Source organism: Protopterus annectens, chromosome 12.part0 (genome assembly GCF_019279795.1).
Source record: "Protopterus annectens isolate FY-2018-M chromosome 12.part0, PAN1.0, whole genome shotgun sequence".
NCBI lineage: Eukaryota > Metazoa > Chordata > Ceratodontiformes > Protopteridae > Protopterus > Protopterus annectens.
In genome coordinates this window covers 121747951-121768637 of record NC_056746.1, presented here as the reverse complement: position 1 = coordinate 121768637, position 20687 = coordinate 121747951, and the positions used below count along the sequence as shown (strand labels likewise).

The 20687-nt window shown below is 38.1% G+C and overlaps 1 protein-coding gene across 8 annotated transcripts in view; it reads right to left on the bottom strand.

Annotated features, from left to right (window-relative positions):
* The window catches only part of CIITA (class II major histocompatibility complex transactivator), an 851446-nt gene that overhangs the window by 265197 nt on the left and 565562 nt on the right, over window positions 1–20687 (bottom strand). For all 8 annotated transcript variants that reach the window (XM_044089141.1, XM_044089142.1, XM_044089145.1 and 5 more), the window contains 3 exons: window positions 8478–8606; window positions 5983–6042; window positions 5620–5757 (listed from right to left, as the gene is read on the bottom strand). In XM_044089141.1, the coding sequence (XP_043945076.1) occupies window positions 5620–5757; window positions 5983–6042; window positions 8478–8606 (327 nt within the window). The remainder of the gene's footprint in view (window positions 1–5619; window positions 5758–5982; window positions 6043–8477; window positions 8607–20687) is intronic.

The following is a 20687-nucleotide window of genomic DNA, read 5'->3' as shown; positions in this document are numbered from 1 at the left end:
GTTCTAAAACAGTTGCTAACAAACCCTCTGGTTCACTATTATGACATTCCTTAAAGTGCATTGCAAGGGGACTTTCTTTCTTTTCATTTTTTATATCCCTTATGTGTTCTTGAAGTCTAACTTTAAAGGCACGCTTACTTTTCCCAATGTAAAAAAGTCCACATGGACATTTTAATGCATATACCACCGCTTCTGTATTACAAAAAAAACTTCCATTTGGTTTAAAAAGTTTCCCATTAATACATTCAAATGTTTGACTAACATATTTACAAGAAATACATTTTCCACATTGATATGTTCCCAATAATTCCATTTTTGTTTTTGTTTTTAAATTAATATATGGTCTATGATATCTAGCACGTACTAACATGTCCTTTAAATTTCTACCTCTTTTATATGAAAATGTTATATTTTCAGGAAGTATTTCTAATAAATCTTTATATTTAAATAAAGAAGGCCAATACATTTGTATGGCCTGTTTCACTTGTTCTGCTATTAAGTCGTACATTAAGACCATATATATTTTATCTGTTTTTTTAATTTATCTTTAAAACACTGATATTGATTTCTTTTTCCATTGTTCCTTTGTCTAGCTTTCTGTAAAGACAATTTAACTTCTTCTATTTCATAACCTCTATTAATAAACAACTGGGAAGTTTTTTCTAATTCTATTTCTATATCTCTACTATTATTACATAATCTCATCACCCTTATAAATTCACCATATGGTAAGGATTTGATGAGATGTGTTGGGTGGTGACTATGTCCATCAAGAAAATGTAAGTCATTTTCAAATTTTCGATATATTTTAGTGACAATTTTACTACTGCTTTTCCCTTCCAAAGTTAAATCTAAGAAATTAACTCTATCACCTAACTGAAAACCATCAAATTTCAAATCAAATTGATTTTTCTGCAAATTCTCCTTAAATTCCTGTACTTCCAATCTTCCCCCTTTACATATAAAAATCAAATCATCGATATAACGAAAATATTTTACTACATAATTTTTAAAAAACCCATATGATACAAAAACTCTAACTCAAATGAATTCATCTGAACATTCGCATACATAGGGGCAAAACTTGCCCCCATAGCTGTGCCTTTTAACTGATGGAACAACTGACCATCAAAATAGAAGTAATTATTTTTTAGGCAAAATTCCATTAATTCCATGATGTAAAAGGACTGTGGACTATCTCCCAACAATTTGCTCAAAGCCCTTAGGCCATAATCATGTCTGATGCTTGTATATAGACTTTTGACATCAGCTGTTAACCAATACATATCTTTAGTCCATACAATCGATGATATTTTCTCCAAAAATTCAAAACTATCTTTAATGTAAGATTTTTGTTTTATAACATAAGGGTATAAATAACTATGTAAAAAAATACCCATATTATGTAGAAAATAATTACAAGCTGATACAATAGGACGTCCCGGAGGGTGAGCAGCATTTTTATGTATTTTTGGTAAGCAGTAAAATAATGCCACTTCACAGTTAGACATTTTAAACTTCTTAGTGACATCATCCTTTGTGAAATAGCCCAATCTTAACCCTTTCTGTAGTATATCAAACTCTTTTACTGCTTGTTCATACATTTTAATGTCACATTTACTATAAGTTTCTTTATCATTAAGATGTTCTAGACACATTTGAACATATTGAGTATAGTGCATAAGAACTACTTTGTTGCCCTTATCCGCTGGTTTTATTACTAATTCTTGATTGTTAACTGAAGCTTGTAAAGCCTTCCATTCTAATTTACTCAGATTATATACAACATTTTGTTTATTCTTTTCATAATCAGCATAAATTAACTCTATAGCAAATTCAATCATAGCTGTAAAATTCTTTATGCCCTCATGTGTGAACGGTGGAACAAACTGACTTCTAACTTCTACTTTTGAAGTGTCTAACTTGCTATACGCATTATTATGCACATTATTATCAGCCATTACATCTAAATCAGACAGGCAAGAATGAAAACTGTCATCAAATTCATCGGAAGAAGAGAAAACCATGACATCATCTTTTTCTCTATGAAAAGAATTACTATGTCTATTATTAAAGAAAGAAATTAGATGCAACTTGCGTGTAAAGCGGTAAACATCGCTTTTTGTAATATGTAGTCGTGGTGAGACAGTCGGACTATATTTCAGACCACGATTCAGTACAGACAATGTAGCATCGTCTAAACTGATGCCACACAAATTAACAACATATGTATTATCGCTATTACGTTCACATAAAGTCACATTAACTCTTTCTTGTACGTTTGTACCTTCTCGTTGAAGAGGCATATTGTCTCTGCCCATTCTCGACTTCATCTTCGTTCTCTCTAAACCTCTCTCCTTCTCTGAAACCCGTTCGTTTATGCCCACGAAAGGATTGCTGAAAGGAACGAGGATTTTGTGCTGCTGGAAGCGCAGGAAAGTCTCCACCTTCACCCGGTTCGCTTTCCCACTCAGTGGAAGCATCCGAATATGCATACTGACCTCCATTGCGTGTCTGTCTCTCCTGATCCGCAAAACGTACGCCCTGACGTCGTTTCCTGTTATTCGATGGTCTGGAGAAAGCAGAATCACCAGCATAATCCTTAATATCGTGATTCAATTTATGTTTCTTAACATTAAGCAAATCCTTCTCTAATTCTATTAATTTATTCTGTATATCTTGGAGACATTGTTCCATACGAACAGAGCCTATGGCCCCTGATAATGTCTCACATGTATAAGAAATGTCAGTTTTCAATTTATTTTGCTTGATTTTATCACGTTCAACCAAAATGCTTATCCATTCAATGGAACAGCGATGGGCAGCTGTTATCCATCTTTTATGAAACATTTTGTCTGTCTCATCTTGTAAATCAAATGGTGTTGTTGGATTTTTATAGGCTCTTAAGCCTCTAGGTGTGATATCCAATTCTAGATATCTCTGCAGACTTAAACAATTCAGATGTACTGCTAGTTCTTTAGCCATTAATTTATCAAGTTTATCAAATGTCTCTTTCATATCTGTAGGAAGAGAATTGCTTACTCTTTGTCCAATATGTAAAAAAGGATTGTCCATTCTTCTTTGTTGTTCCCTTTGTAGAAATTTTTGCCAAAAGACAACTTGTTCTTCCTGTGCTCCACGGGTATTATTTTGCTCACCCATTGATGTAGTAAATTGTTCCATAGTAGTTTGGCTCATTTCCAATGAGTCTTGCCTAAAAATTTTAGGCAAATTAAGTGAAGGATCACTAGACATAAAATATATCAGCAACAAAAAATAAAAAATTAAGAACAAATCCAAATAAAACGACCAAAGGAAAGATCCAACACTGGTTTATTCACAAGTCCCTAGCGCCTCAGCTCACGCCTTCAAAGAGAATAAATTAAGACACATTTTCCAAATATTTATATTATTCACAAACACTCAATTAAGCAATTATTGAATAATTAAACAATTAATTAATACTTCATAAAAATACTTTCCAATTGCAATCTATATTTATACCACTAGGTGTCATTGTCCCATACTTTAATATAAAAACAGTTTCTTTATATAAAAGTTTATGTTTAATCACTTCATCATTATTACTACCCATCGCTATATGTTCTAAAACAGTTGCTAACAAACCCTCTGGTTCACTATTATGACATTCCTTAAAGTGCATTGCAAGGGGACTTACTTTCTTTTCATTTTTTATGTCCCTTATGTGTCACCCGTATCCACCACAAGATGCAGAGACTAAATCTCACAAACAACACTTACACCTATTGTAATTTAAAAAAAAAGACTGATTTGGCTACATCGTGTTTTTAGGAGGTGGGGGAAACCAAAGCACCTCAACAAAATTCATGTGGACAAAGGAAGAACATGCATGCATACAGAAGGCAACACAGCTGACAAATGAACTGCTCAGCCAGCAACACTAACCTTGTACAAGTACGATGACAACGTTTGGAAAAAGTGTTCAGTAACACTAATCCTGTACCTGTACGATGACAACTTTTGGAAAGTGTTCAGTAACACTAATCCTGTACCAGTACGATGACAACTTTTGGAAAGTGTTCAGTAACACTAACCCTGTACCTGTACGATGACAACTTTTGGAAAAAGTGTTCAGTAACACTAACCCTGTACCTGTACGATGACAACTTTTGGAAAGTGTTCAGTAACACTAACCCTGTACCTGTACGATGACAACTTTTGGAAAGTGTTCAGTAACACTAACCCTGTACCTGTACGATGACAACTTTTGGAAAAAGTGTTCAGTAACACTAACCCTGTACCTGTACGATGACAACTTTTGGAAAGTGTTCAGTAACACTAACCCTGTACCTGTACGATGACTTTTGGAAAGCGTTCAGAAACACTAACCCTGTACAAGTACGATGACAACTTTTGGAAAGTGTTCAGTAACACTAACCCTGTACCTGTACGATGACTTTTGGAAAGTGTTCAGTAACACTAACCCTGTACCTGTAGAATGACAACTTTTGGAAAGTGTTCAGTATCACTAATCCTGTACCAGTATGATGACAAATTTTAGAAAGTGCTCTCTCAAAACAGTTAATATGTAATTTTAATACTGGTGCTAAATTCCCTCAGTATGAAAGAACTGCTAGACAGCTTACCTGTACATCATATTTTGTCCTAAATAGGTCCAATTATGATACAATTAGTTACCTGTAGCACATGCAGCCTACCAGTATGTGAACATTCCTCTTAAAGCCATGCAGTTAATGCTACTGTTTACAAATATCTGCCGTTATTCATTACAAATTAACCTGGGTCTAGCCAACAAATTTTAGAGCACGGACGTGCTACTGCTAAAAATTAATTCCCACTGTATTATGAATCATATATTTTGTCTAACAACCCCTTAAACCATTCCATAGTGTAAATTGTTTTAATTCAAATCTGACTTTTCTTTTATTAAAACTCTATATTTTTTCTATTAAAATCAAGTACACTTTGTTTCTTCCATTTGTTTTAATACTTTATTCTATCAACAATTAAAGCTTAATTTATTCATTTTATATCAGATAATTTTGAATGTATGGGGGAATGGGTGTGGTTGTGAAATGAGTCATTTAATAAAAATCTGCCCAGCCATTTTATCCCCAATTTATTCTTTCACAGAGATCACAGAAGCCATGAGTTTTTTTTTTCATCTGAATGCATGATAGAATTTCCATTTAATTTTGTTTATATCTCAAAGCAGGTAATTGATGGGAACAAAATTAAAGATAAATAAAGAAGTAGTAATACATTAGTCCCTTTTGCTGTTGTCTATATACCACAGTTTTTGATCTGTTTTTTGTATTTTGCACACTATTTCCTTATCATTTAATACAAGTTACAGTTCTTCACTTGATTCACATGGTTATTTTATCATTTAATACAAGTTACAGTTCTTCACTTGATTCACATGGTTATTTTAAAATTATGCATTTGCTCATAGAGTCACATGTACATGAACAAGTACATGAGCTCTGACTTTTTGAATACTCAAACTCATGCAATATGATTTTTTTTTCTGTGAAGCTCTTATGTTACATGTTCTGACGATTCAAGGATATACAGTAGCACCATTTAAAACACAACTTAACATACCAGACTTACCTGGACTTTCATTTGGGACACCTGCAGAAGAACCTGGGGTATTGGGCATATCTGTGATTGAAGGTGTACTTGGACTCATAGGTACATTTCTATCTGGAGACTGTGGGATACCCTGGATGCCAAGACTCTGCGTGACGTCTGCCAAAAAGTATAAAAACATAACTCTTATTATTAAGGACTTCTTGGTTAGTCCAAGGCATTACACTCTACAATGATCTCAGCAGGTAAGAGCTCATCTTCTCTGTGTTTCTACTGGGTTACAAACAGACAGTCCCAGAAATTTAAGTACCGATATCTCCTGCATGCAAACATGGTTCACAACTCTTGAATAAAGCTACCCAGAACAGGAAAAACTCAACTTACCAGGTGGACTAATGGGTATCAGAGGTGAGTGTGGTGGTGACACTTGAGGTGGTGAGGACACTGTAAAAGAAGACATCGTACAATTCTGTATCATAAAATCTTAAGTTACACACTCAAACATCAATATAAATCAGAGCTTTGAGTTACTGCTATATTTCATTCTGAAACCAACTGTTTTTAAGCAAAAGGTGCCCATATTTTCATATATTACTCCTTATTTTTGTATGAAAGCAGAAGTCACATTTGAAAGTCAATCTACCTGTATCTGTGAGATTCATTATGAGTTGCAAAGTGTACTACATCAGACATTTATGTATGTACTTAGTGTACCACATCAACTTCCAAATAAGTTGAAAAATAAATGCCTGGCTGTCAGATGTAAATGATATAAACATACAAATGCATAATATTATCCACAACTATTTCTACAACAAATTAAACTGGAATTCTTCATCCATTTTATGGTTGCACTTAACATATCTTAAAATTCAGTGTGGACGTGCCTTGTGAATGATACACAGGACTGCAGATAGACTGGTTTGGTAAGTTTACCTGGCATATACAGCATTTAAACATAAGAATGTGCCTCAAACAATGGCAAATGCTTGGGTTAATAAAACAAAACAATGTCAAGGACCACTGGCTGACCAAATGTGTAGACGACTGCAAATCAGAAGTCATAGAATTCCCCACCAACACTAATGTTCTCTAAGAAGAGCTGTCACAGACAAATAACTGGTGTCAGAGACATGGATTAAAATGAAATGCCAATAAATGTATGGTAGTATTTTTTGGGAAGTCAGCCACCTCTGGTAACTATCAAACTGACAACACAAGCCGAAGAGTCGACCCAGTAGTCAGAGACTTGGGAACAAATGTAGACAGTAATCTAACCTTTGACCATCACATGTCCACAGTAGTGAGGAAATCATTCTATGTTGTGCAATTTATAAACAAAGGTATGGCATCTAGGTCCAAAGAGGTCATTGTTCCACTATATTCAGCATTAATCAGACCTATCATTGAGTACAATGCCCCCTTTGGTATGTACCTAACCAGGCACATCCAACAACTGGAACATCCACAAAGATACCCACTAAAATAATATAGGATGTAAATAACATGCCCTATGCAGACCTCCTCAAAGCCCTATCCTTGCATTCTGTCTCCTACAGGCTGCTGAGGGGGAGATCTATGCCTGGCATAGAAGGCCTCATTGGACCCCACTGTGATGGACCTCCTGCATATCCGCAAAACAAACAGCACCAGAACTACCCATTCTAAAGACTTAAACCTTACCTGTAAAATGAAGAAGGCAGTCAAATCCCCACACACAGTTTATTAAGCACTTTCGTCCGAAGGTTTCAAGGACTTCAGAATGAACAATAATTCACAAACCACCACATTAATTCACAGCATTGCTCCTTAATTAATGTTCCCTTGACAACAATGCATACTTAAACAACAAGAAATATAACAATATAAAACAGTACTACAAAAATTATCTAAAACACTTTTAAGACATTATATATATAAAACTTCACCATTACATAAAATATGCACCCTTTAATCTCAATACATTACTTAAAAACATTGCATCATTTAAACCAGGGGTAGCTGTGGCATTAGTTTTTAATTGCCATTTTAATTCTAAAAAAATCATCACTCGGGCCTCCCTCTGTCCCAAATCCACTTGGTCAATAACCACAAATTTAAAATCATGCGAAGGGTTCAATTCAATATGCATTTATAGGGCAGTCTTACAATTTTTCTTCCTGATGTCATAAATGTGTTGATAAATCCTTTTCCTAAAGCTTGACCTGGTTTTTCCAATATAGAACGCACTACATAATTTACAGAGGGCCAAGTTCACCACTCCTTTACTCCCACACTCCCCTAAAGAGACAAAGACAGTGGGGCTAAGAAGAGCTGTCGGGGGGGGGGGTCCCAGAAGTAGAAGATAGGATGCTTCACAGGACAAGCAAGCAAGTCCACACCCACGCCCTCCCTTACATTTGGTGGGGAACAGAGAAGCTATTGGGATTTCAGGCAGGAACAATCATATCTTGGGTTTTTGCCTGGCTTGGGAATGTTTGATTCCCATCTTCCTTAGAAAAAGTGGGCCAAATGCATGCAGGTAGAGAAGTCAGTGGGTCAGCTCCAGTGGGAAGCATGCATAAACAAACAAACAAACAAATAAATAAATCTAAAGGTACAACTTAAAGGTTTTGAAAACTGCTACTATTTTAATTAAAGGTAGCAGAGATCAATCTGTTTGGAAAATGTAGTTTTACTAAACTGATATCACCGACTTTCAGGCCCCAAAACATCTACAGTATTACCAACTAAGTATAAACAGATGATTACTAACTAAGTCATGTTTCTTGTGCATTTACCACCCACTCTAAACGCTGCCCTGACCTAGTCATATGTGCTGGCCAACAGCATCCAACCAGTTACAAGCCATAAATATATGTTGAATCAACTGTACGTACCGATTATGATATTCTGCGTTGTCCCAGATACAGGTAATCTGATAATTTGTTGGGGTACAGCAGTAAAAGCTGGTAAAAGCTGAATCCCTCCAGAACTGTTGCATTGTGGGATGGAGCCAAGAGAAGGAACTAGGAAATAACAAAAAGAATGTTGATCCTGAGACTTTTGTCAAATAACAAACACGTTTTCTTCTCGTTTCATTGTATGCCAACATCATTCACAATACGGTGCATATTATATACTGACAGATTGTGCAGTTCAATTTCAGAGGGCGAAACAGCCACAGAAGGTGGTTACCTCCCAGGAACGTGAGTACGTGTTCTTACCAGTTCCTAAAATGTGTTGCTTCTCTGTTTCTGCAATGAAATATTCTCTTATCTTCTGCAACACCTACACATGGGTTAGTACAGCTTCTACTGTGTACATCATAACAGGTAAAAAGATGTACTTAGAATAAATCAGTCAGCTGCGCACTAATCCTTCCATTAACAGGAATGTACATGCACTGAGACATTCAGTTCTCCTTTTCAGGGCTGGTTACACAGATTAAACAAATGAAGCACGCAGAGTATACAAAATGAACCACATTTATGCAGGCACTAGTTTAAAACGTTCCAGAAAGCCCTTATGAAAACTGCACCTACTTAAGTCAGACAAAAAGAAGAAGCCAGCCTTGAACTGCTAATCTGGGAAGATGGTTTATGCTATAAATAGGAGTAGAATGCAAAAGAAAATATGGGCGGGAATGTATAAAAGCAATGAGTCTTCACATCATAGTTGGCTTCACCCAACATTTTTAGTAATTCTGCTCACAGCCCCCAGATAGGACAACAATGCCAGATGTACAAGTTACGTGATTCATAAGACACAGATGCAACCTATGGCTGGTCTGCTAGTTTCAGGTGTTCATGTTAAGGTTGCATTTTATAAAAGCTTAGCCATCTGTGTGCATGGGAGAGAGAGCAAAGGAAGGAGTCACATGAAGTTCACAAACTAATCTGCAAAGATCACTGTGTGCGGTCATAGAAAAAGTATAAAATAATAATTTAACAAGTGAAGTCAGTGCAGTCACCTTGGACTACTAGGTAGCCATCCTGTCTTCTTACTTTAGAGAGAAGGTCAGAAGGTCAGGTCAGAGGGGTAGGACCTCCAGTAAAACTATGGACAGAGAGATGGAGAAATTTGAGATGAAAAAAAAAAAAAACAAGAGTGAGAATTAGACAGACTGACAAAAAGTGTGTGATCTGTGGTCCGTCTGTGCAAGGACAGCATGTGATCTGTGGTCCGTCTGTGCAAGGACAGCATGTGATCTGTGGTCCGTCTGTGCAAGGACAGCATGTGATCTGTGGTCTGTCTGTGCAAGGACAGCATGTGATCTGTGGTCTGTGTAAGGACAGTAACTTCAGTAATTTCATTATTAAAAGAGGTCAGCCAGACTGGACTGTAGATAAAGGACACAAGTTAATACAACTCAAGGATCAACCATTGAGCTGAGCTACAAGACATTAGCAACCACTGAGATTAAGATCAGAGATTGTTTTGTAATTAGATTACCATAACTGTAGCCTCAACTTAAATGGGAAATAACTGCTGTATAAATGTAGCTTTCATAAGTTCTCATTTTGTACAGTTTTCTAAAAAAATGTGCATTTCAAAATACATTAAAATTCTGTGCTTAACTGACAAAAATACTGAACTGACAATTTTAAAGAAAGAAAACATATTTTATGTACAAAATATTAAAACATTTGCATACAAAACATGTAAAGGACCTTGAACTTACACGAGTAAGTTTAATATTTGGGATTACTTGAGTTACACAGAAAATTGTTATGGAAACCATGGGCTTTTTAAAGTAAGGAAAAATAATGTGAATGGGTTAAATTAATCTGAAATAGTTGAAAATGATGTAATTATTAAGTTCACTTGTTTTGTTCCTATGATAGGCACATTACAATGGTTTTGGCGGCTACTGGAAATGATTACTGATCAGTGAGAAATCCCGTACTTTGGTGTCTTTAAGTGGTTGTGCAGACTTGGTGGAAATGAAGTGATTTAATTCAAAACTCAAAAAATCACAAATTCAAAGTACTGATGTGGCAAATATGCTTTCTTGGCTCAACATGTGTCGTTACTGGAAAATTTGTGCATCACCGACGAATGAGAATTGAAAGCATTAGGATTAGAAGAAAGTGGGAAGGCTAAGCAAATGACAATTTGTTTTCTCCATTGTTGTGAACACATTCATGTTAGTCGAGCATTACTTCAGCACAACTTTACTTGGCTGGACTCTGCATGTGAATATCATCACGGAGATTGTGTCACTTAATTACGTTTAGCACAACCTTATTTGGCTGAACTCTGTGTATATCATTATGGGGCTTGTGTAACGACTTTTCTTTCTGAGGATGGCAGGCATGGTTTCATTGTTGTGTTGTGACAATGTGCAGTAATGATACAGAACAAGGGATCAAGGCAGAGAAAGGACAAGTGAAATCATTTTTACAGGCATTTTTCAAGCATCTACGTGGATTGCAAAGCTGACGGAATAGAAGTGACTCCTCTTTTAACAGTGAATATGCAGGCAACACAGAACTTTGGCAATGAACTGGAAATGGCTGAAGAAACACTTCATTAGCATATGCTGTTTTGCAAAATTATGAGTTAATTTCTTTCTGCTTATTCATGACCAATGTGCGTTAACATAAACGGCGTGTATGAATCACAGCCTAGCTAAGCTCATTCACGGACATCGCAGATACCCATAATGCATTTGAGCAAGGACTATGAATATCAAGCAATGTTAATATGGTTTGTTTCCTTTTCTATTGATGTATGTGTACCTATGTCTTAAGTGATAATCTACTAAAAGTGTTTGAAAAAAATACTGAATTGAGAAAAGTTAGCCATATCTGCATAGAGAGTAAGCAAATCAATGAAACAGGAATAGCAACCAATGTTAAAAGATTTAGAATGTCCCCAGTCAGGGGGTGGAAAACATTATTTTAAAAGACACCAATCAAAAAGGCTGGCATGGGCAAAGCACATCAGACCTGTTAATGTACATCTTGAACAGTAGAATGTCCTAAGGCCAGGAAACAGGTACATCAAGAGAGGTTTTAGTTACACCATTCAGACATAAAGCCAATATCTAAGACTCAAAGGAATAACTCTTTTTCTTAATTCATTTACTTGACAAATAGAAAAGAAATAACTGAAAATGTTTACTCAAGAGAGTCATATTTGCCTGTCAGCCTGCTGCCTGTGTTAAAAGTGACCAGTATTCTGTTATTAGTTAAGTAGATGAAAGGCCAGTAAGGGAGGCATGGATTGGAAAATAATGGCCTGAACTCCTACATTGTTGGGGAAACAGGATAGGGTTTAGGAAGGAAACATCGCCGGAATGACTTCAGGTGGAGTTTGCTTACTTATTAGATGCATTTGTTAATGGAAGTTGCAGCTGGTCAGAGTCCATTTACAGTGGAGGCTTGGGGAAAAAAGCCTTTGAAAGATACAGAGTCCAGAGGATTAAACACAATTAAATATTTAAAATCAACATGTGCACAGAATGGAAGATCTAAAATATGGCCTTTCTTTCTTGCTTAACTTTCTGGTCCTCTACACTGCAGCTTGACTGTCAACTTTTGGATTCCCCTCCTATTTTTCTAGCCTCCAGTCTTAAAACTATACTCCAGGTTGTGGCAACAGGCCCCAAGACGGTGTGTGTCAGGGTAAAAAGGAGAGACTATGCAATTGTGGGAGGCAGAGAGCAGCCAGACTACCTGCAACATCATATATGTTGCTCATGCCAGGCCTTTTTTAGTACAGCCTAACCAATACTGGAATGCTGAGCTTAAATAACCTAGATGGGTGTACTGTGGTACCTTGGAAAGCCCGTCCCTGCCTTGCAGTGACAAATCCATCACTGCCTATGCATATATTTCGATCATTACCTTCTTGTTTTGGCCCCATAGTACCACCACTGCAGTACACAACTGAGGTGTGCCCCCAGGACCTGCACCTACCCCTTGCCCATACTGCTGTGGCTGCAGTGACCACTCAATCTCATCTACCTTGTCCAAGTCCAGTAGCATGAGTCACAAATCAAGTTCAGGTTGTCCCAGTGATAGTCAGGGCCTTAACTCTTTACACTATGGAACAGGGCTAAAATACTGCCAAATTCACTTAAAATCGATAACACATGCAGTCATCAATACATACATTTATGTAGCGGGATAAGCACTTCACACACAATACTATATGAGTAAGTGCTACGAATTAAGCACTATGCACTATCCCACATGTACAATTCAGAACTGTCTGAGTGGTCAGTAGTGTCACAGCGGAGAAATGAGAGAAGAAAACACTGGAAAGGTCACGGCATTAATTACACAGGAGGTGTAACATAGGTTCATAGGTTAGTACTAGGCTAACTGCCCTTGCAAGCCAAGCCTAGACAATCATCCCTTGTGAGACTCAAACCCTGCACCTTGTGGTTGCAAGGCAAACACCTTAACCATTAGGCCACAGGTGTGGAAAAAAGGGAGGTCCGTGAGGGAGGGCTAAATAAATATGGGTAGAAGAGGAGACAGAAGTGGAGGGTTGGAGAAAGGAAGTCATTGATGCAGGAAGACAGCACAAGCTTGGGTACGTGCAGTGAACAGAATAAGAAAAACAAGTCATATGATACCACAGTTGCAGGACCATTAATTAGACAGTTTCAATATGATAATCTGGTTAAAGTCTAACTTGGAAGCATTTTTGCTTAATTAATAGAGCAATATTGTTCCATATCTGCAACGCAGAAAAAAACAAAAACATGGCATTAACCCCCTTTACCCCATTTTGTATATGGGGTCAGGGTGTCACACCAGCAGTGACCATCGCCTGTATGGATCACTGTACGTAATATAGGTGATAAAGACTTGTGCAACAAATGAGTTAGGGGAGCAGTGGCTGAGGAGAAACAACATATATCATTCAGTATTACTGAGTGCTAGGCACTTGGGAAACTTATGTCTTACCTTAAGCTGCACCTGACAATATAGTGTAGGACCAAAAGCCAAATGGCAACACAAAGAGATTCTCAAATGTCAGAAATATAAGAGAAACCCAGATGTAAGCTGAAGAATTTTATTATTGTAGTTTATGAGTAATGGTGGAGTGATTTAAAAAATTACAAGAAGCAAAGAGGAGGAACATCAGTAAAAATGTTCTTATTCTTGAAATGTGGGTATAGTCAAGTGCAATAAATAAACAAATGTACGATACTGCAGTGAAACTTGCTGTGTGAGGGGTGCTGTGTATAGGAAGCAGTGGAGAAATAAGATCTCCACTGCTTTTTTTTTTTTATTAAAAAAATAGATACCAGAAGACTTTGAATGTACAGGAGAGACAGGACATAGAAAATAAAAGGCTACTCGGGTACATTTCTCTAGTTCTGCATAACTTACCTGATCATCCTTTCATTTTTGTCTATCCCATTGCTCTTGTTGGTTTCACGTCTCTGGCTTTCTAAATGTATTTTTTTTAAGTGCAAGAAAATTGAAATTTTTATGGCATATATTAATGGAAGAAAGTCTGGGTGACCAGACCTTTTTCCTTTGGTATATGCTCGAATTTACAATGGGCACATTGGTTGGGCTGACCAATCAGCGTGCTACTTTTTGAATGTTAATGGCCAGTCATTGTATAATATGCAGTAGCAGCACACAGCAGAGGTAGTTGCCAACAATGTCTGAATCAGATCTTACTCTTCTGTAGTAACATAGCTACAGAATTACAATGCACTTTGCTTCAGTATTCATTACACTGTCCGCATCTTCAGTATTCAGATCAGTTCCTTTCCTCCTGAATGGCAGAATTAATACTGCTTGTTGTATTTGATGGATTTGTAAACATGTGACCTCATCTCTGTACATGGAGTAAACATACTGTACAGGCTTCCTGTGCATCAGTACCAAACGTCTGTACTTTCTCCTGAATGTCAGAAAAAAATGGGTTACACTGCTGGGCGGCACAGTGGTGCAGTGGTTAACATTGTCACCTCACAGCAAGAGGTTCTCCGGTTTGATTCTCGGCTGGGGTGCCTTCTGTGTGGAGTTTGCATGTTCTCCCTGTGTTTGCGTGGGTTTCCTCCGGGTACTCCGGTTTCCTCCCACATTCCAAAGGCATGCATCTGGAGCATTTCTCCCCGGGCCTCCGCTGAAAACAGGCTCTGTGGAACCTAGTCGGACATTCCCGGTCAACAAATGTTAAATAAATAAATAAAATAAAATAAACTAAATAAAATAAATAAAATAAAATAAACTGACTTCTCGGTCTGAAGTATCTCTCCTAATACCAAACCCAGTAAATTTCCTACAAGTGCTATATGCCTCTTTAACCTTGGTTCCCAAGCTTCATACTAACTAAACAAGATCCGTCTGTACTCAATGTAGTGCACATATTCTGTTTTAGACTGAAGATTATTTGTTTGAACTCATTTGTTTCCTTTAGTGGGACATTCCTTTCTACTGAACTGCACGTAAAACTTAAACTGAAGATACAGGCCTGCTTAATATGGCTACATTTCAAGGCCTATGCAAAGAGAATACTGTATTTATGTCTAACAAACCGCAGATTTGGTTCTATACAACATACCGAGTGCCTAATTACTCTTAGTGCTGGTCGATTTGGAGTGGAAGTTCAATATCTACTTTTTTTTTTCACTTGCCACTGCCTTACTTGAAAGGACTTGTACAAAGTGGCCAGAGCCCTGGTCTCTCCCTGCCTAAGGTAGCCAGGGTTTCTGAAACACACTTGGATTCCTCTGGTTTTCAGGTCTTCTTATTTTAAGTGATGTGCTTTAGGAGTCTCCTGCCGTAGTGTCTTTAGGAGTACCTGGAAGAGATACCGTAAAGCCCATCTTTACCATTTAGGCTATAGACATTCAAACTCTCTTGCTTTCTAGAATTTGATTATACAGAATTATATATCTGTATACTTTAACTTATGTTTTACTACATTGTGTTTAGGCTTTAAGGAATTAATAAACCTGAATATGTGTTTTAAACAGATTACCTCAGTGGGGGAGCTGTCAAATGGAAAATGTAGAAGCAGGGCTCAGATTATGCTGGGTCATACCCAAACATAAGTGTAAAAGTACAGTCCAGAATTACTTAGCCAAGTCTATCTGGAAACAAAGCTCTGTTTCAGTTTTAACAATAGAAAAGGCTGGCCATACTACATCCAGGTTATCCAATAGTGGATTAACCTGAACATGCACCACAGTCTTTCCAAACATTCTTAAGGCGCACCTACAGGTAATGAGAGGAACAAATGGTAGTGGTGATGGGGGAGACGAGCTTGTTGTGGTCCAATTCCAGGTAACAGACTACAGAACTCCTTCAAGATAGCTTGTGAACCACTGGATCACACTTTGTGAGCAACCACTACCAGTTAGGAGATCCAATATTTAAGTGACCAAAATGCATAACACTGTTACCACCAGTACAATACCTCTGCTATGGCCTACTTGAAAGCCATGCTGCGAGTCACTGAATTTGGAACTTACTTCCCCAAGGGGATGGATATGAAATAAATGTATTTCAACAGTTTGGAGGTGGGACACAGCAAGATAACAGGAAAGATAAAACAGACATTGGTAATAGCACAGGCTATTTCCACTTTTGCGAAGAGGGATAGTAACCTGCCTTTCTAAGATGCAGTGGTGCATTGCTGCAGTAATGGGACGCAAGGATGAAGGTCCCACTATTCTTATGAGGTGAAGTGGATGATTTTCTGCTGCTAAAGATTATGGTTTAAACTTTAGGAGACACAAGCTTATTGGAAAAAAAAAACTATTTCATTTTAAACCGTAGCAGCTTCTTGTTTTATTTGTAGCAAGCAGCTGCTCCATTCCACACACAGAAGACCACAGCGTTTCAGTTCTGAAATCCCAGGAAAGGGAACATAAAACTTTTTCCTTTTAAACTGTTGTACACTTCTTGCTACATTTATAGCAAGCAGTTGCTACAGTTTATCTCACGCACAAACTGCTAAAGATCTTCACTTCTGACCGCGAATGCACATACCATCATTCTACACATGCACTGAAGACTGATCATGCCCCCTAACACTTTGCCCTTTTGCCCCATCCTAGCTCCTCTACTGAAAATGAACAAGATGAGTGCAGACAAAATCATGCGAGGAAAGCTTGTGATGTAGCTTATTATTAAGGGAAAAAGGAAGCAAATCTAGGAACAATATAACGAAAATAGATACTACAATGTACCAGTAAAGCAGATATGACTGAGAAAACAAATTAAGCTGTAACAGATCTTCCAGTGTAGATCATCTTACACCCCATAACAATTATCTTGCATTATTACAGATATCCTTTGGATGACTTAATATATTTATGAGATGTACTATAATCATAGATATATGATGCCACCTATATCATCATTTTAGCTTTTATCATTATGGGATATACAGCCTCTTTAAAGGGAATGGTCTTCTGTATATTTTACTAAGCAGAAGAAGGTGGTCTCTTGATTTGCTCCTTGTTCTGCTAATCACTGGACTACAGAGAACATCGCACATCTAGCATCAATCTCTTGTTCTTAGAGAGTCAGAAATCTGAAAGGTATTCACAAAAATCTACACCTGACAAAAATAGCATACAGAGTACAAGGTCTGGTTCATCACAGTGGCAGGATTGTTAGTGGTCAGTCCGCGTCATCCACTCCAGTTTAGCTGGCTCACAGACAAGATATCCCTTTTGGGAATTATGACTTTTCCAAAATGCTGACCCTGTAACACTGATGTAAATCTACAGCCAAAATCATAAACACATATAAGTCTAAAATGGAGCATCAGACCGAAAATGACAATTAAGTAATCTTGGCAAGTCCATTTCAAACACATCATATACATATTATAATAAGACATCAGGCTACATCACAGACAGACAGTTAAAGGGCACTACCTATTGCCCGGCAAAAATGTGTTGAATATCATACCCTTTAAAGGAGCGGGGTACCCCAAACACAGTGGTTGTAACAAAGAAATAAAAATATATTAGAGGCATTCTTACCAACACATAGTGGGCATGTTTATAAGATAAGATTCTTTTATTGTAATTGAACAAGTACAACAAAATAAGTTATCAATCTTCCTATGGTGCATTAACGTGCAATAAACATGAATAAATAAGAGAATACAATACAGTAAAATACAATGCAGAGAATATGCGTCTATATCATAACATCAGACGCAAAATGTCAAACCCTCACAAGAGCGAAAATGCCAAAACTCGAATTCGGTATTGTGGGGGGCTGTGCCCCCCCCCCCACTAAATATATATTTCAACTCCAAGACCGCACTACAGTGAGGACAGGGCAAATATCCCAATCTTCACTGTACTGCGATCTCAAAAACAGACCCTCGACATTTCGGCACTTTCACTGTTGTGCAGTTCGACATTTTGATTTTACGATAATATGATATAGATCCGAAAATACAATACAATAAAATATAATGCAATGCAGTAAACAACTGAGTTATTGCACATGAAAGGAATAAAGTGAAGTGCACAGGAATGTAAACAGGTAAACATACGTCTTACAGTGCAAATGGTTATTATCTGTACTCAGTGTGTGTATTTAGCATTGTTCAGTTCACGTATGGCCCTGGGATAGAAACTGTTCTTAAGTCTGCTTGTTCGAGATGGAACAGACCTGTACCATCTGGCAGAAGCTCAAACAGGTGATGTCCAAGGTGAGAAGGGACTTTCAAGATGTTGGATGCCCTACTGAGACAGCGAAACTGAAGAGTTCCTCCAAAGAGGGCAGTGGAAAGGCAATGATTTTCTGGGCAGAGTTATTGATCCTTTGAAGGGCTTTCCTGTCTGCTACCGAGCGGTTGGCATACCAAGTGGAAATGCAGTATATCAGCACACTTTCAATACAACAGTGGTAAAAAAAAAACACCTGTAGCTTCTCCTGCAGGTTGTTTTTCCTGAGGATCCTCAGGAAATGAAGTCTCTGCAGTGCCTTCTTGACTGCCTCCATAGTGTATATGGACCAAAAGAGATCTTCTGCCACATGTACACCTAGAAACTTGAAAGTAGGAGCCCTTTCCACACAGTCTCCATAGACGTATATCAGTTTGTGATCTGCGTTGTGCCTCCAGAAATCTATTATGAGTTTTTTTTTCTTTTGGCAGCGTTCAGGGCAAGGTTGCTCTCAATACACCATACAGTCAGTCTTTGAAGTTCATCTCTATATGCTTTCTTGTCTACTCCTGAAATGTCCAACTACTGTGGTGTCATCCACGAACTTAATGATGGTATTAGTAGAATGAGAGGGGACACAACTGTAAGTGTAAAGAGTGGGCTCAACACACAGCTCTGTGAGACATCAGTGCTTAGCCTAGAGTAGAGGAGTGCTACAGGCCTAGTCTAGCCATCTGAGGACGGGCAATTAAAGAGTCTTTAATCAAGTCCTAGGCCAGGGAGTTTAGTGACCAGTTTATCCGGCATAACTGTGTTAAAAGATGAACTAAAGTCTACAAAGAGCATTCACATGTAGGTCTTCTACTGCTCAAGATGAGAAAGTGCAGTGTGTAAGGCAGTGGAGATAACATCTTTCGTAGATCTATTTGGTCTGCCCCTTTGTGGTCTGTCTGACACTGGAAAGGACCAATTCTTTGTAGTTCAGGGTCTGCTAAATCTTGGAGGTTGTACCTGTAAGAAATCCTTGACTGTATGCATAGATTTAGCTTTGTCCTCCATTTTCTAACACCTCTTCTGCTTTAACACCAAACATATCATGCTGTAATAGAGCATCTAATAATTTTGCTTTAACATGATCTGGTAAATTCTGTTCCTTTAACCAAGCATGCCTCCTAATGACAGAACCCATGACAGCAGCCCTGCAGGAGGCCAGAATCAAAACCACATTGCAGAGTATGCTTTCCAACTTGCTCAACTGCATGCAATAAATCCTGCATTTCTTTGTTTTCTGCACCTTCAGAATTTACCAACATTTTCTGTTTAAGCAGTGGCATAATGTATTGCTGATATTTGAGCATATGAAACTGACAATTTAAAGCCCTTATAGCCAAGGTAGCAGAGATGTAAATCTTCTTTCCTCAACTGTCTAATGCCCTAGAATCCCTGTCGGAGGGGGTAGGGTTTTTTGCAGTGGATGCCTTAACCCCTTTGGGACCATGAGAAATAGTTTCTGGGTCAGCAGCAGGGTTTTTGAAAAGGAATTTATGAGAGTCAGGTACCCTATAATACCTGTCCAGCTTAACAGGAGCTGGAGATAAGGAGTCAGGGGTCAGGCTGGACTCTGAAAACACATTTACAATGTCTAACACAGGTGGAATAGCTAGGGGTCTGTGTTGTGGGAGTAAAAGGAAGTCCCTGAGCCTTTTCTTAGATTCAGAATAATCTTGGCTCTCCCAGTGGAAATGTTCTCTCATGGTATGCAAGGTTTCCCCAAAAGAGTAATCCTCAGGAGGAGAGGCTGAAGGGATAGATTCGTCAGCATCAGAATCCTCATAGGGAGGAAGAGAGTATTCCTGATCAGAAGAGGAATCTGAAGAAATGGAAACCTGATCTGAAGATTCATATTCTGTCTCTTGCCTAGGCCTATTATCAGGAGGGGGATGGGTACCCCTGATCAAAGTAATTAAGTCGTCGGCCATTTTGAGCATCTGTTTTTTGGGCATGGAGGCCTGACAATGAGGCTGTTGTACTTGTTTCTTTGTCTTTAAAGATGCTTTAGTCTTTGCCTTTGTAGCTGGAGTTGCTTTAATGTACAATTGAGTAGGTCTGAAAACATCCTCAGAAGCCGATGCCTGCTCAGTGGCTCCCGACCCATCTGAGGGAATAGTTTCCGAAGGTTCAATACCTTGAGTTTCCAGCGGCCTAGGCGACTCCACGTGGGAGTCTATAGCGGCCTGCGGGTCCAAAGTAGCAGGTGTCAGGGGCTGCAAAAGCGCCTCACTGAGAGCCGGCGAACCGGCGACTGGCTTAGAAGAAGCCTCATCGTCAGTTTTAGACCTCAGATGCCTGTCCTTTTCTTTGCGTTTCTTGTGAATTGCGGTAGTCGGATGGCTATCCGACGGCATCATATAATTAAATCTTCTGCCAAAATAGTGAAATGCAAAATCGGACCGGCGCTTTATAGTGCGCTGGTTAAATCTAGCACAAAACC